At 41.2% G+C, this 14,575-nt stretch overlaps 2 protein-coding genes across 2 annotated transcripts; one reads left to right on the top strand and one right to left on the bottom strand.

The window, feature by feature from the left end:
- Window positions 1-2,468: 2,468 nt before the first annotated feature.
- On the bottom strand, window positions 2,469-5,918 carry A1O9_07478 (uncharacterized protein; the record flags this gene model as incomplete). The annotated part of the gene is made up of 7 exons (XM_013403034.1): window positions 2,469-2,509; window positions 2,573-3,971; window positions 4,020-4,427; window positions 4,476-5,238; window positions 5,290-5,443; window positions 5,488-5,584; window positions 5,637-5,918. The coding sequence occupies 7 exons, from the start codon at window positions 5,916-5,918 to the stop codon at window positions 2,469-2,471; spliced, it is 3,144 nt and encodes a 1,047-aa protein (XP_013258488.1).
- Window positions 5,919-7,908: 1,990 nt separating this feature from the next.
- A1O9_07477 (oxidoreductase) lies at window positions 7,909-9,019 on the top strand (the record flags this gene model as incomplete). The annotated part of the gene is made up of 4 exons (XM_013403033.1): window positions 7,909-7,979; window positions 8,052-8,171; window positions 8,262-8,462; window positions 8,518-9,019. 4 exons carry the CDS (start codon window positions 7,909-7,911, stop codon window positions 9,017-9,019), a joined length of 894 nt encoding a protein of 297 aa, XP_013258487.1.
- Between the last annotated feature and the right edge of the window lie 5,556 nt (window positions 9,020-14,575).

The raw sequence follows: 14,575 nt of genomic DNA, 5'->3' as shown, positions 1-14,575 counted from the left end.
AATAGATACTACGTAATCCTAGCTTATATAAGCCTAATTATATAACTAGGCGTTAATAGGGTATCGCTTAGTCTTAATAGTTACTAATATAACTTAGCTAAACTATTTTAAAGGAATAGAGGATCTTATTATAGCCTTTTATCTATCTCTACGAGTATTTTTAGTGGATGCCTCGAAGTACGAGGCCGATATAATAGGAATAAGTCGGCCGTCTAAGTATTCGCTTTAAAGTAGGATACTATTTTAGTAGGGGACTAAACCTTACTATTTAAGTCGTAAGGGAATGGACTAACGAAGAGACTATACCGTAGGTAAGGTTACCTATTCACTAAATAAGTCGATACGGAGCTAAGACACGTCTCACGAGCGTATTACGAATACTAAGACTTACGTACGTAACTAGCTAGTATATCGTACGCGAGACGCGTACGAAGCTCCCCTAAGCTTCTTACGCTTCGAATCGATGTCGATACTGCCTCTATAGTTAGATAGAAATCCGTCGATATAGCTCTTTCGAATAGCTCCCGCTCATTCCTGACAGAGCGCGTGAGAACAATGCTATCGTGATTCACGAAGTCGACTTAAACTAGGGGACAGGCGAGTCCTGCCTACGAAGGGGGCCATCGCGGGAACTATCCTAGTGGACTTTAATATTACGCTAGCCGCGTAAGCGGGATGAGAAGCATAAAGGTTAAGTTGCTCGACTCGCATGCTTTCGATGCGATGAATGGACGAAACCGCTTAAGCTAATTTAGTCCGCTCCGAGTCTAATCTTATAAAGGACTACGGGTACTTAATTAATAAATCGTGGACCTAATATAATCTAATAGTTATAGAGTATAAATAGCACGTAGTTACAAGCCTAATAATTTTCATAACCTCTCTAAAGTCGAATACCTAAATCTATTATTATAACTTACTATCTAAATTTTAGACTAGCGTTCCTAATTTTATCTTTATCCTCTTAGATCATTTTTACGAGACTGTCTTCGTCGCCTACAATAAGGCGCGTGCTCTTTTGGGATGCTTTAGTGGATAGCTCGCTATGCTTATAATAGGTGGCGAGACGCTATACACAATGATAGAAATGAATACCACCCAGTAAATAATAGGTCGCACGGCTTCTACAGGACGTTACTAATATATATGTTTCTTTAGATGAGCTAGCAGCGCTGATCTCTCTTTCGAGTCGGGGTCTGGCTTCGATGGAGAAGAATAGAGCACCAATTCCGATTAGTCCGAAATATCCTATAGAGGTTGCTTCTCTATAAGTCTTAATGTCCGATATAGACCTTTTAAGACGAGTATTGCTAGTAGACTTCTTAGTAACAAAATTAGTGTTATATAAAGTGACATCCAGTCAGGGGCAAGACAGCCTTTATATCTTTCCCAGGAAGTAACGGATCCTAAGTAGACAAAGACTGTAGAGTTGGACGGTAGAAGCAGACTAAAAAGTCGTCCAGACCTAAAGTACTACCAACCCGACGCAAAGTATGGCAAGCAGAAAGTAGAAGACACATCAACCCGTGTCTCTCACAAGGGTTGAATTTGAGGCTACGTTTGAATTTGCCGATATGGTCATGTCTGTAGCTATTGTATTATTATCGGCCCATAGCCTTTTTGCTGACTACGCTGCCCTTTTAGAATCATTATATCACATTCTGAACGGCGTTCAGTGGCAAAATGGAGGGTGCGACGAACTAGCGATCAACATGCTCAGAAGTGGCATTTTATGTATAGCTTTCTTTTAAACTCCTGGCCTACTGAAGGCCCTTATTTCGTATATAGGGGGACTTTTAGAACGGGTACATAGAAAGAGATTCGAGGAGGCCCAAAAATAGGAAACCGCTCTGTAAACGCGAAATGCGGACTCAACCGGGAGCAAACCGACAGAACGTGTCGTCGTCTAGTCTGCCGATGCAGGATCCTACCTGGTCTAGCGCGGCTGCCAAAGTCTTCGTCGAGAAGGGAGGGAGGGTCGAGGGTGAGTCTGAGGTGAAGATGAGTGGTGCTTAAAAGCTGATTTGCGCCTATTCCTAGGCGGAAATCCTGGTCGATCGCTAAGTCTCTCTTGGAGGCTGCCATTTGACGGCATACGCTTGCCCGTAGATCATTGACGTCGCCCTTCAGAGGTAGATAATATAGCCATGCTCTCTATAACGCATTAGAGCTTGGCCACGAGAAGGTGGTGCAGATGCTCCCCGAGCGAGGAGCAGATATCGACACTCAACGAGGACCGTTTGGCAATGCCCTACAGGCAGAATTAGAGCGTGGTCAACACTTTGTGTCTCCTCGAATACTCGAGCAGGATTACAGTGGTCGACCGCATAGAGATGACTGGAAATCGAAGTCAAACATCGATGGGCGAGACCACTTCACTGAAGCTGGAGCAAGAATCAGTTGGGGCTTCCTAGCGAATCGAATGTGCTCAGAGAGTTTAGCACAGCGGGAGGGCACAGATCTAGGGCTTAGAAGCCGAAGCAATTCTCATCCTCCTTATAGCCCCAGTCTACGAAGAGCCCAGTCAGCGATGTCCATACTGAAACCCACAACAGGCCGAAAAAGGACTTACCTGTGAGCGCCGGCAAAGCGGATTTTTGAATCATGGCTGGTGGACCGCACAGGAAGGCAACCGAGTCATCACTCGGCTCGAACAAATTCTTCTTGATCATGTCCGTGTTGACGTGGCCACACAAGCCTCCCCGGTTCTTCCATTCCTCCTGGTTCTTGGGATGACTCAACACATGTGAAATCTGAATCTGACCTTTAATATCTTTCACCATCTTGTTGAGCTGCGCGTACAGCAGGATATCTCCTTCCGTCTTATTCGCGTCAATAACTCGAACTTGGGTGTTGTCATCCCCATCTTCGAAGATTCGCCTAAGAAGCGAGTACCCGGGCGTAATGCCACTGCCACCGAGAACTAGACTAATCCTCTTGAACGTCTTCTCCTGCCCCTCGATCTTAAACTTGCCCTTGCCCTTGTACTTTATTTCACCATTAGCGCCGCACACATCAACAAACTCCCCAAGCGGAAGTGTGTGTAGGAAGTTGCTGAACGCGCCGCCAGGTTGGTTTTCATCCGGGAAGTAAGTCTTCACTGTCAAGTCAAACGTGCCGTCCTCGTCTCTCTCTGTGATGGGGCGCGTCGGGGTATATGGCCGAATGAGCATCTTGTCCGGCATATGGATACCAAACAGGATATGCTGACAGGTACCCAAGCCGAGTCGGTGCTTTTGATGGTCGTACTCAAAACTGTAGGTAAAGGTATCCTCCGAAATCTGTTTCCTTTTGATCAACTTCACTGGAACCCATTTCTTACTCTGCAAGAAATTCTCGGAATCACTGCCTGCTTTAGCTCTTCCAGCGGCTTCCGTCTTCTCTTGCTCTTGCATAAAGAGCATGGCCTTGTGTGTAGCTCGGCCAATAGCGCATTCTCGCAACTTCTTGTGCGCGTATTCGTCGTGGATGCTTTCGAAGTTAGCTGTGGTTTCCATTGAAAGCCTGCCCGCGTTTGCGATGAGCGGCTGTGCACCGCCCGGATGCCAGGACAGGACGCTGGTTGCGTCGTAGACATTACCATTGACAACAAGCCAAAGGTCGTCCTTGGAGTTGTGCTTCTCGATCTCCTGCCTGGTAAATTGCTTGTCCGGAACACCGCTATCTTGTTTCGCCTCAGCGAGTTGGTTTTCGGTCGATGGTTTCATCCAGCCGTCGTCTCCTTCAAAGTCCACGGGGTGTCGAAATATGATGTTGCTCTCCGCATCAGTGTCGGATTTAACGGCATACCAACCGTTGTTCATCATGCCCGTTAAATTCCAGGTGCCTCTCTCCGGTTGAGTGTTCTTGAAGACGTTGAAGCAACGGACCGTGATGGAAGGTGCACGGACAAGGTGGGCCGAATCGACATCGATGAACCAGTGTATCCAGGTCCAGAATTTGTTGCCGTTGCGGACTGGCCGGTCGGGAAACTAAACCCTGGTTAGTGCCCATCATCAAGCTGCGTTGTAAATGTTTACCCTGCGGATGCAATACAGCCATGTCCGGCCTTCGTCCAAGGACACTTCTACTCGTTGAACCTCGTGCCCGCCACCATCGTATGCATAACCCTCGATTTTGAATGTGTCATTCTTCAGAACACCCGCAATGTTCAGCTTCAGTCCCTGACCGGGTCTGACAATGACACTGTTTAGATTCTGTTCCATGCAAGCGGTGCTGGGATGGTTAAACATCGTCCTTGCAAACTCCCCGTCCATTTCGGTGATGAAGGGTGGGAGCACGCGATTGTCCCAGATATGGTAGTGAGAATCGTTCTCGTGATCGGAGATCCATATTTTGGCGAGCCATTTGACACTCCGTCCTCCAACAAAGCCGGGGATCAGGAGCCGTACAGGGTAGCCATGGTCTGCTGGCAACTTGGTATTGTTCTGCAAATAATTAGATCGACTGAACGCGTAGAGGCTTCTTTGACATACCATTTCATAGGCAAGAAGAACATCGTTTCCCCTATCTAAGGCATAATCTAGGGGGATCGAGGTAGCGTACTTACCTTCACTAAGCTCATCAGCACCTTCGAAATTAATCCATTTTCTTTCTCCTTTCCATTTCTCTCGCTTCACGTCGACCTTCTCAAGCACTTCATAGAGCAAAGCACCCTTCCAGTATGCACAGCTAACGGCTCCAGGGCCCCAATCGAAGCCCTTGCTCTTCTTTATCGCATTGAGCTCGCCTCTTCGGTTACCATCGCAAGCAAGCGCAACAGGTATATTAACGGGCTCAAATTGTCTTTCCAGATCATCCATGCTTAGCCTGAGTGCGCCATCGCATACATCAATCATATGCTGATCCCAGTACAATCGGGGTACAGGCCCATGATTCCGCACATAGTGTAATTCGTTGGGAGTGATCAAGCCTGCCGAGAAGAGGGACTCAAGGCGTGACTCGCCATTCAGTGGATGCTGGCCAGTTCGCCGAATGAGGCTGCTGCGAGATGGGATCCAGTTGTCAGGAGTCCTGGCATCTACAGCATCGATCTCGAGTGGCTTATGTCTGGCTTCTTTCTTGACAGGAGAGTCCTGTTTTCCATCATTTTGCTGGAAGGCTTTGGCTTGCTCACTTTCATCCTGTAGATGATGCAGCAAGGAGATTTCCTGTGGAGAGTACCTCTCCAATAGCTTCTGGTACTTCGTTTTGTGCTCCTCTTGGTGCTCGCCTTTTTGTCCATCCTCCTTATCTTGGCTGGATTTGCCTTGATCGACCCGTTGTCGCCCTTGAAGTTGACCTCTGAACCTCCCATAGGCTCCATGATGTTTGTTGGAATCCTTGTCATTCTGACGCCTCCAATCGTTTTCGTCGTCTTTTGATTCCTTGTCATCTTCTCCTTTCTTCATTGCATCTTCTTTCTTACTCTCCTCTTCTTTTTTCTCTCGTTGCTTAATATTTGCTTAGCCACGTCAGAAGATATAACTCACGTTAAGGGCAACCTACCAGGCCAGTCTTGCTCATACTTGACCCAGTCCTCCCGACTTCGAACCATGAACCTCCATCCTGGTGGATACACATCGGGACGATGTCGATAGAAGTCCTAGGCCACTATTTCAGTAGCTGGCGTCTTTGTTCTCACCGTAGCCACTTACCGTCTGGTGTTCCATGACTTCCTGGAAATTGACTAACTCTCCTTTCTGGGCTTTCTCTCTGAGTTCCCGGTATTTTCTCATCGCCTCGTCGACGAACTTGTGTTCCTCCTCCGTCGTCCACATATGTTCACCATCATGAGTAAACCCGGCAACGCGATCATCTTTGTTCCTATAGCCGATTCTGTGATTATGACCTGAGTGCCAGTCCGGCTCATCTGCAATCTCTTGCTGCGAAGACCCGGGAGGATGAAGCACATGCACCTTAAACGGTGGTGCAGGCATGGTATACAAATTCTTAAAGTGCTAGTATCAGACCGCTGAGCATAGAATCCTAGGAGGGGGCTAGTTAACTAATAGAATAAGAGCGCACAAAGGAACGGAGTTTATACGAGGTCGTTGCAGACATCATCCGTGGGCGATCGAAGCTTCACCAAGCTGTCATCACAGGCGGGTGTGATGTCGATGGATCCCCGCACTCAGCAGTAATGGTAAATTCGTAAAGCGAGCGTCTCCAGAGATTCTTTAGGTTTGCCGTACGTACGGGGGACTTCAAGGAATTGAATTTTCTCCGTTGTGGGGAGTTCATAGGCACTAATCAAGCCATCTACAGACCATCTGCTGCCAGTGAAGGTGCCGCACCTCTCTAAGCTAGCGTATGGACTCATACTCGGAGCCGGGGTCTCTGCTTGGTACCCATGCCGGACGCAAAGGTGAAGCGTTGTCCGAGCACTGAAGGACCATTTAAGATATCCGCTTCGCGAGCCTATTTGAGTGGGTTGAACAGCACGCTCTTCTAACAGTGTGAACTTGTGGCTACGAGAAGTGGGGCGAATGTTGACGGAAAGGACGGAAGAGCCTTGCCATCGTGGTACGTCACAACGCGCTTCCCCGCCGGCGATCGGCAGCGTCGGGTTTGAGCTGAACGAAGTTGCCTCTTTTCTTCTGGGTAGACGAGTGGGTTGTAGAGACAAAGCTTCTGTCGGGACCAGGATTGATCCTTCATGGTCAAGCCTATTTCCAGTGCAGACCACGATTTTGCTTTGCCATTTCCGGCTCTCCATTTACTGTCAACCTGTATGAGATTCCACCACCGATATTGGGTTTGATGAGGTCAGGACCAACACCAAGTGCTCGCCTCGGGAGCAGACCACTAAACTACGTCTCAGATTCTTGGTCCTCCAATTTCCTTTCCCATTCTAGAGGGTGAGCTCGCCGCTCTAACTCACCCTTGCCCACCTTGACTCACCCCTGACCCACCACTAGTTGTTGGCCCTCACAGCTGAATTAGGGTGTGAAAGGTGCAGCCCACACGATCCCGTGGTCCTCACACCATGTATGTGGGTGGTATTCCTCTTCCGTGTCCCATTCCCACGCCAGCCACTATCGTTCTGCATGCTCGCCCACCAAAGTCGCTGTAGCATCTGATTCCTGTGGTACGGCTTAGTTGGGCACCTGCACGTGCGCGAGTTGTGCACAGTTACGAATATCAATGAATTACTCAAGGCTACGGATGGGTAGATTCCCATGGTAGTAAATTGCCATCCAACGACGCTGGTGGAAGCTGGGCATGACAACAACGAGGCTATTTAGGGATTTGAGGGTCTCAGCACCTGGGTGTTCGTTGACTAGGCCTCATCTCATCCAAGGAAGGCTGAGGACCTTTCAGAGGACAATATTGGGATAATTACATGTTAGGGCTGGTTTCTCCAATGAAGTTGTAGTCCGGCCGAACTTAAGGTGCTTTATTGTGTTAAACTTTGTAGTGTGCCGTAGGAGCACCTAATCCTCTTATTTTCTATGTAATTGAAAGCTCCAGAGCCTCTGTGTATATACGTGATTGTCATAAAGAGTGAAGTAGCTAAATGGGGCCTATTTAATGTTGGTAGCCTTGTAGAGCTGCGGGGCCTTGTGGAGCCAAGTATTTGGAGCGCCCTAGGGGTAGACGTTCGCGCTACGGTGACGGCATCTTCCGCATACGGAGTTAACATATTATAATTATTAGCTACGTCACGCGTATGGTATTATAATATGATGTAAGTATGAAATCAACCTGCATGCATGTCTCCGGAATTGCATCCGCACCGTTAACTCTAGAGATGAGCATCGCTGAACTAAGTCCATCGTTTACTTAAGATGATCTTACCACAGTAAATAAAGGCGCGCGCTTCATCCTAAAGCCTATACCCATCTTGATTTCTTCCTATATATCATTTTTTGTCGAAACGACGACCCACAAGTCTCTCAGAGCCGAATTAGTATTATAGGATCAGACATGTCAGCGCATGGTGGTGAAGAAGGCCACTTTCAGCCTATTAAGGAAGCGCAGGAACAGTCTCTACCTGGGTGAGGGCATATTAACCCTCCTGACTAACCCACTATAAGCTACCAAGCTAGGAAGCTAACTCGCGAGGTTAGTTCTGAGGATGAGTTAAAGCCAACCAGCGAGTCAACTAAGCTAGAGGGTGCAAAAGGCTTTGTGGAGTACATACCAGCGGGAAAGCTTAAGGGTAAGAAAGCGTTGATCACAGGCGGAGAGTAAGTACAATCGTCTCCTTTTTGAAATTAGGCTCTGCTTAACCACCATATCGGCCACTCTTAATATAATGCCTAACAGGATTTCAACAGCTCCGGTATTGGTCGCTCAGTCGCAGTACATTTCGCCAGAGAGGGTGCCGATGTCTCTATTGTGTTCCTACAAGAAGAGCAGAAGGATGCAGAAGAGACCAAGAAGCTTGTCGAAAGGGAAGGGAAAGAATGCCAGCTTATCGCAGGCAGCTTGGTGGAAGAGGAGACGTGCAGAGATGCAGTGAAGAAGCATGTCGATAAGTAAGTCAGCAGTTCGGGGAGGGTGACGAGAACCCTGGCTCAATTTTGTTTCTAGGTTCGGAGAGATCAATATTCTTGTCAACAACGCAGGCAAACAGTCAATGTGTAAAGACTTCGCAGAAATTGACCTAATCGTGGTGGAGGACATCTTTCGCAGCAATATTCTTGCTATTTTCGCAATTACGAAATACGCCATTCCACACATGAAGAAGGGCTCCTCAATCATTAACACTACCTCCACCGTTGCTTTTCGCGGAACAGCGAGCATGGTCGACTACTCATCAACTAAGGGCGCCATTGTCTCTTTCACCCGGTCGCTCGCCAAAAACCTCATGCCGAAGGGTATTCGAGTCAACGCAGTTGCTCCGGGGCCAGTACACACACCGCTTCAGCCCGCATCAAGACCCGCGGAGCAAATGAAGGGCTTCGGCTCAGAATCACAGATTGGCAGACCTGGTCAGCCAAGTGAGATCGCTCCAAGCTTCGTGTTCCTAGCTTCGAAGGATAGCGAACTTTATTACGGTCAGATCTTGCATGCCTACCCTCATGGAGACTAATATACCGGCGCAAATAGAGTATTTCAAAATGTAATTTATTAATGGTTTAATTAGCTATCGGCTTGGACAGTCAACTCATATAATAGATTATTTAATACGGTATAAGTATAAGGCTTTCCCCATTTCTTAGGCATATAACAATATAATATAAGCTATATATTATTATCACGCGAGCTGATTTACTCTTCTATTAGTCTATAATACTAAGAAATTTCCCCTTATACTAAGATAGCGAACTAATTGTCCGTAAGGCCTCTAAGGCCTTATAGAGTCCCCTAGATTAAGCGTAGGTAGAAAGGGAGTAGTTAGAAAAAATAATAATTATAGTAAGACGGTAAATATTAGGGATTATTTAGTTTAGATTCTATCCGGAGGATAGGGTTTAGATCTATAGTAGAAGTAGCTAAAGTTAAAAGAGTAGAATATATCGTAGTTTTCTATCTTAGTAAATAACTTAGAGTCTATCTAAGTAAAGGAGTATAGGCCTATATTATATAGCGTAGGCTCCGTCGTAATATCTCGTAAGTACGAGAGTAATAGCCGAGTACTCGTATATACGAGTTAACTCCTAGGATACTTAGAAATTAAGTTAAGTAATTTCTAATCCTATAGAATAGAATAGCGTTTTATAGAATCTTCCGTAAGGCTTAGGTATAGCCTTACCTAAGGAATACTACGTAATACTAGCTTATATAAGCGTAATTACGTAACTAGGCGTTAATAGAGTATCGCTTAGTCTTAATAACTAATAAAGAAAAGATTTTCTATAGATAGTATACTAGCCTATAGTATTAGTACTATAGAACTACTTATAATTAGTAACTCTTCTCCTAAACTTAACAAAGTTTTAATAGCTATTATTAGAAATAAAGTTATTAATTCTAGTATATTAGACGTCTACGCGGGCGAAGGTTCTCTTACCTTACTCTATCTTCTTAAAGAACTTATTAGTCTCGGTAGCTTTAATCTAGTAGATGTTCCTCGTCTCTAGATCCTCTACTCCTTACTAAGTTTTACTTTACTTAAGTCGCTAGATATTATTTCTCTAATAGCTATTTTATTAATTCTTTTCTCGATTCTATACTTGAAAATAAAATAACTAATCTACTACTTAGTTATTCTTCTTATATATTATAATACTAAAAGAATTATTATAATACTTATTAATTTCTAAAGACTTATTTTATTAAACTATATAGTTATATTATTACGGGACAGGACTACGGTAGACCCTAGAAGCACCTATCTTATGCTAAGACTAGTACTAAAATACTAAGGGGCATAGTATATAAGACCTTAGGGGCTATACGGATCGTATACGAGTTTTTAGACTCCTTAAGTTCTGATAGTCGATATTCTAAGGACTATATAGTAATTAATCGATTATCTTAGTATTTTCGTTAAGTTACTTATACTCTTATATATATCGTCGAAACGAATTTTAGTTATATATCTATAATTATTCTTAGCTATTAAGTATCTTACGCTTAAATTATATTTACTCTCGAGTTTACTTCTATATATTCTAAATAAGTATCTTAATTTAACAAAGTAAGTAAGATACTTAATATTAGGTACTACTCGTACTTATAGGTAAGACTACTAGTAGAGTAGTTTAAATAGCCTTAATATTAGATCTATCTCTCGATTAGAAGTAATACCTTAACGTATTCGTCGTAGTAAGCTTAAAGTATAAGGTTCTCCTAGGACTCGTATATAATAAGTAGCTCTTATATACTAGAGTCTCGGCGCTAGCTTAGCGGCGCTATAGAAGATTCTAGACTCTCTATTTCTCTTCTACTAAGAAGGAAACTATATATATCTTATTCGTTTCTAATATTATTCCCTTTCTCCTAGGTTCCTCGTCCTTAAGGAACTAATTTAGATAAAGTATAATATACGATACGTATATATATTATAGTCCTATAGTATATAATATATAATAGTTTATCTATATTATTAATATTAAGGTCTTTACTATTATTTCGTTTTTTAAGACCTTTATTAATATCTACGCTTCTATCGCGACCTCGTATACTAGTCGTATACGAGTTAGTATCGCGCTCGACTAGCTTAGGTATCGAACTACTCGCTATTTTAATAGGTAAGAATTAAGGCTTTACTATACTACTAAATCGTATTTACTCTTAGTAAGTTCTATTATCCTCCTCTAGTAGCTAAGTATTATCCTATAATTCTCGTAGGCTAATCGCGATTCGTTCTTCGGTCCTATTCTATAGTAAATAGATTATTATTAAGTACGATATTATTTATAGATAAATAAGTATTTATTCCTATTTATCCTAAGGTAAATAGACGTAGATAATAGTATAGTAAATATATAGTAGTTACTCGCGAGTAGTTAGCGGTCTAGTTCTAAGTATATATATATTCTTCTACTACTCGTTATAGAGTTCTCTTTCTTTATTTCGCTATAACTTTTATAAGTACTCCTAAGATTCGTATATATATCGCTACTAGTTAATCTTAAAGAGCGTATTCTATATAAGTTCGATACTATATCTATATTTTGGACCGAGTAGCCTAGTAAGCCCTAGGCTACCGTCGGCTCGTAGCGCTGGGCTATAATAGATACTTATTATAAGCTTATAGGGTAAACCTTAATTACTATAGGCTCGCTAGGCTCGTATCTAAGTACTATAGGCTTATACACTAACTTTACTATTTATAGAACTTTTCTATTTTATAACTATATAGACTATTCTTAATAGTAGCCTTAGTATTAGTACTAGTAAATATATTATATAATATATATAGTAAATTTTACTAAAACTTCGATATTTTAAATTATTAAGTTATTAGCGTAGTTAATTAATTAATAAGAGTACTAGCGAGTTAGCCGACTTCAGCGTAAACCTTAAACCTTAAATATTTTAAAAAGTAAAAATACGCTAAATTTACTAATATATCTATATATAAAAATTACCTAATTAGGAAATATAATAGTAGCTATAAGTTCTTATAGAATATAGAATAAGCGCTAAGTAGCCCTAGGCTCCCTAGGCTCCTATAGTAAATTAAGTTACGCTAGGCTACGAGCTAAAACACCGATATAATCGTTATATAGTATAATCTAATCCTTTAGCTATTTATTTACCTATAGTATCTTTATATAAGTTTTCTATAAGTTATAGTAAAGTCGCTTACTCGTCGTATACTAATTATAATACTACTATATCTACTTCTATTATTATTATTTCTACTATTACTAGCGGTAGTTCTTTTAATCTAGACCGTAATCGTCCTAGTAAGCGCGGTAAGTATTCTACTCTTCTTATACGAATCGTAGCTAACTTCCCTAGCTCTTCTAGAGAATAAGCCTAACCTAGAGACTTCTAGTAAGCGCTATAAGTCTAATAAGATACTATACTAACGCTATCTACGTCGCCTTCGGGCTAGTCGTAATTTCCTTATAGAATATATACTAGTCTATTAGAAGAATAGTAATTCTACTCGGTACGACTATTATATCGCTAGTAAGCGTACTAGTAAGAAGAACTATATCTCGATATATATTTTCTACGGTCTTATAGCGGATCGCCTACTAATCGTACGCTAGGTACCTCTTTATTACGAACTAGGTTACTAGAAGGGTCGCTAAGAGTAAGCTACCTATACCTAAAGGAAATAGGGAAGTTAGCCGATAGAGAATAAGGTAACGTTATATAACTAGAGACTAGACTATAAGGAACTATAAACTATATAGATAGTCTAGAATAGTCTATAGTCTATACTAATACTATATATATATACTCCTTTACCTAGATAGTATAGTTTATAGTTAACTTTATTAGTAATCCTATACCTATATTTAGAATATAGTTTAACGATTAAAGATTCCCTTTATTATCCTAGTTAATACTCTTATATCTACTCTATTAAGGAACCCTACCTTAGTTAGAACTACCTATAGCTCGAATTATAATATATAACTAGTTTTTTACTCTAGTTATATAGTTATAGACCTTAGTTTAGTCTATTTACTATTTATTTTAAGAAATAGATTTATTTCGTTTCGTATATAAAACCTTTTTAGTTAATTAACTAAGTACTTTAGTCTTATCTATAATCTATTAAGCCCTAAGAAAGTATATAATCTATATTCTCTATATTATAATCTAAGCTATAAGTAGTTCTAACTAAGGTAGGGTTCCTTAATAGAGTAGATACTAGAGTATAACTAAGATAATAAAGGAAATATATAATTATCGGACTATATTCTAAAATATAGATATAGAATTATTAACGAAGTTAACTACGAACTATACTATCTAGGTAAAGAAGTATATATATATATTACTAGCCTAGACTATAGACTTACCTAAACTATTTTTATAGTTTATAGTCCTTTATAGTCTATACTTCTAGTTATATAATATAGTTTTATTCTCTATCGACTAACTTTTCTATTTCCTTTAAGTATAAGTAGCTTATCCTTAGTAACTCTTCTAGTAATCTAATTCGTAATACTATTCCTTCCTCTTCTTATTCGTTACCCTTAATATATATAAGGTAAGTATTATTCGTCCGAGGTAGTTAGTCCTTTTCCTTTCGTTCTATAGTTAACTATACCTCCTAAAGCCTTTCTTTCTAAGTTTAAGTAACTTCGATATTTTATCGCTAAAATTAAATTCTCCGGCTTTAGTTTCGAAACTATAGCTCTTTACCCTTAATACGTTAAAGTATATAAGATATATATTATTCGTAAGGGTTACTCTCGTTACTCTATCTATATATAAAAGAATATTATATATAGTAGTACTTTTTTAAATATTAAGTTTAATTATTTAGAGAATAAGAAACGCGAATTATACGAGAAGAATAAAAAGCTATACTAAAAACTAACTAGTTTAGCTTATCGTATCCTTACTATCACGGGTTAAACCCGTAGGATGTCTTAGTAAGAACTAGCGACGTCTAGATTCGACCGTATAGTTATACAGCCGATCGATATTACGTAATATTATAGATATCTTAGCGAGCGACGCTAAGACTAAACTAGCGATACCTAGACTCGACCGTATAGTTATATAGCCGGACGATATTATATAATACTAATAGTTACCTAGGATACCGGGCGACCTACCCTAGGAGATTATATCTCCCTATAGATAGCGGCAGGACTTCTTTCTCTCTTTCCTTTAGCTTAACGTCCTTATTAGATAGGTCCTATAGTAGTTAAATAAGCTCCTATTAAAACCCTTATATAGATAGACGGATTAACGGAACGTATAAACTAGATAGTCGAGACGTACCTACGTACGTATATTAGAAGAGTATAGGATAATTAGGTAGAAGTACTCCTAATAGTCGAGTTAGCGATTAATAACCGCGACGCTTAGTTAACGGGAGTAAGCTCCTTCTTCCTTAGTTATAAATACTATATTAAGACGATTTAGCTAACGAACGTTATACGACTAATTACTACTCCTAGGAGCCCTATCGAGTAAGGAGAAGAAATCGTATAACGGCTATAAAAGGCGAGGGAATAGGCCTAAATATTAATAGTAGTTACCTAGTAGGAGTAAGAAGAGG

Source organism: Exophiala aquamarina (assembly GCF_000709125.1).
Source record: "Exophiala aquamarina CBS 119918 chromosome Unknown aczIA-supercont1.6, whole genome shotgun sequence".
Taxonomy (NCBI): Eukaryota; Fungi; Ascomycota; class Eurotiomycetes; order Chaetothyriales; family Herpotrichiellaceae; genus Exophiala; species Exophiala aquamarina.
Note: the sequence above shows the minus strand (reverse complement) of the source record. Positions and strands in the feature narration are given on the sequence as shown.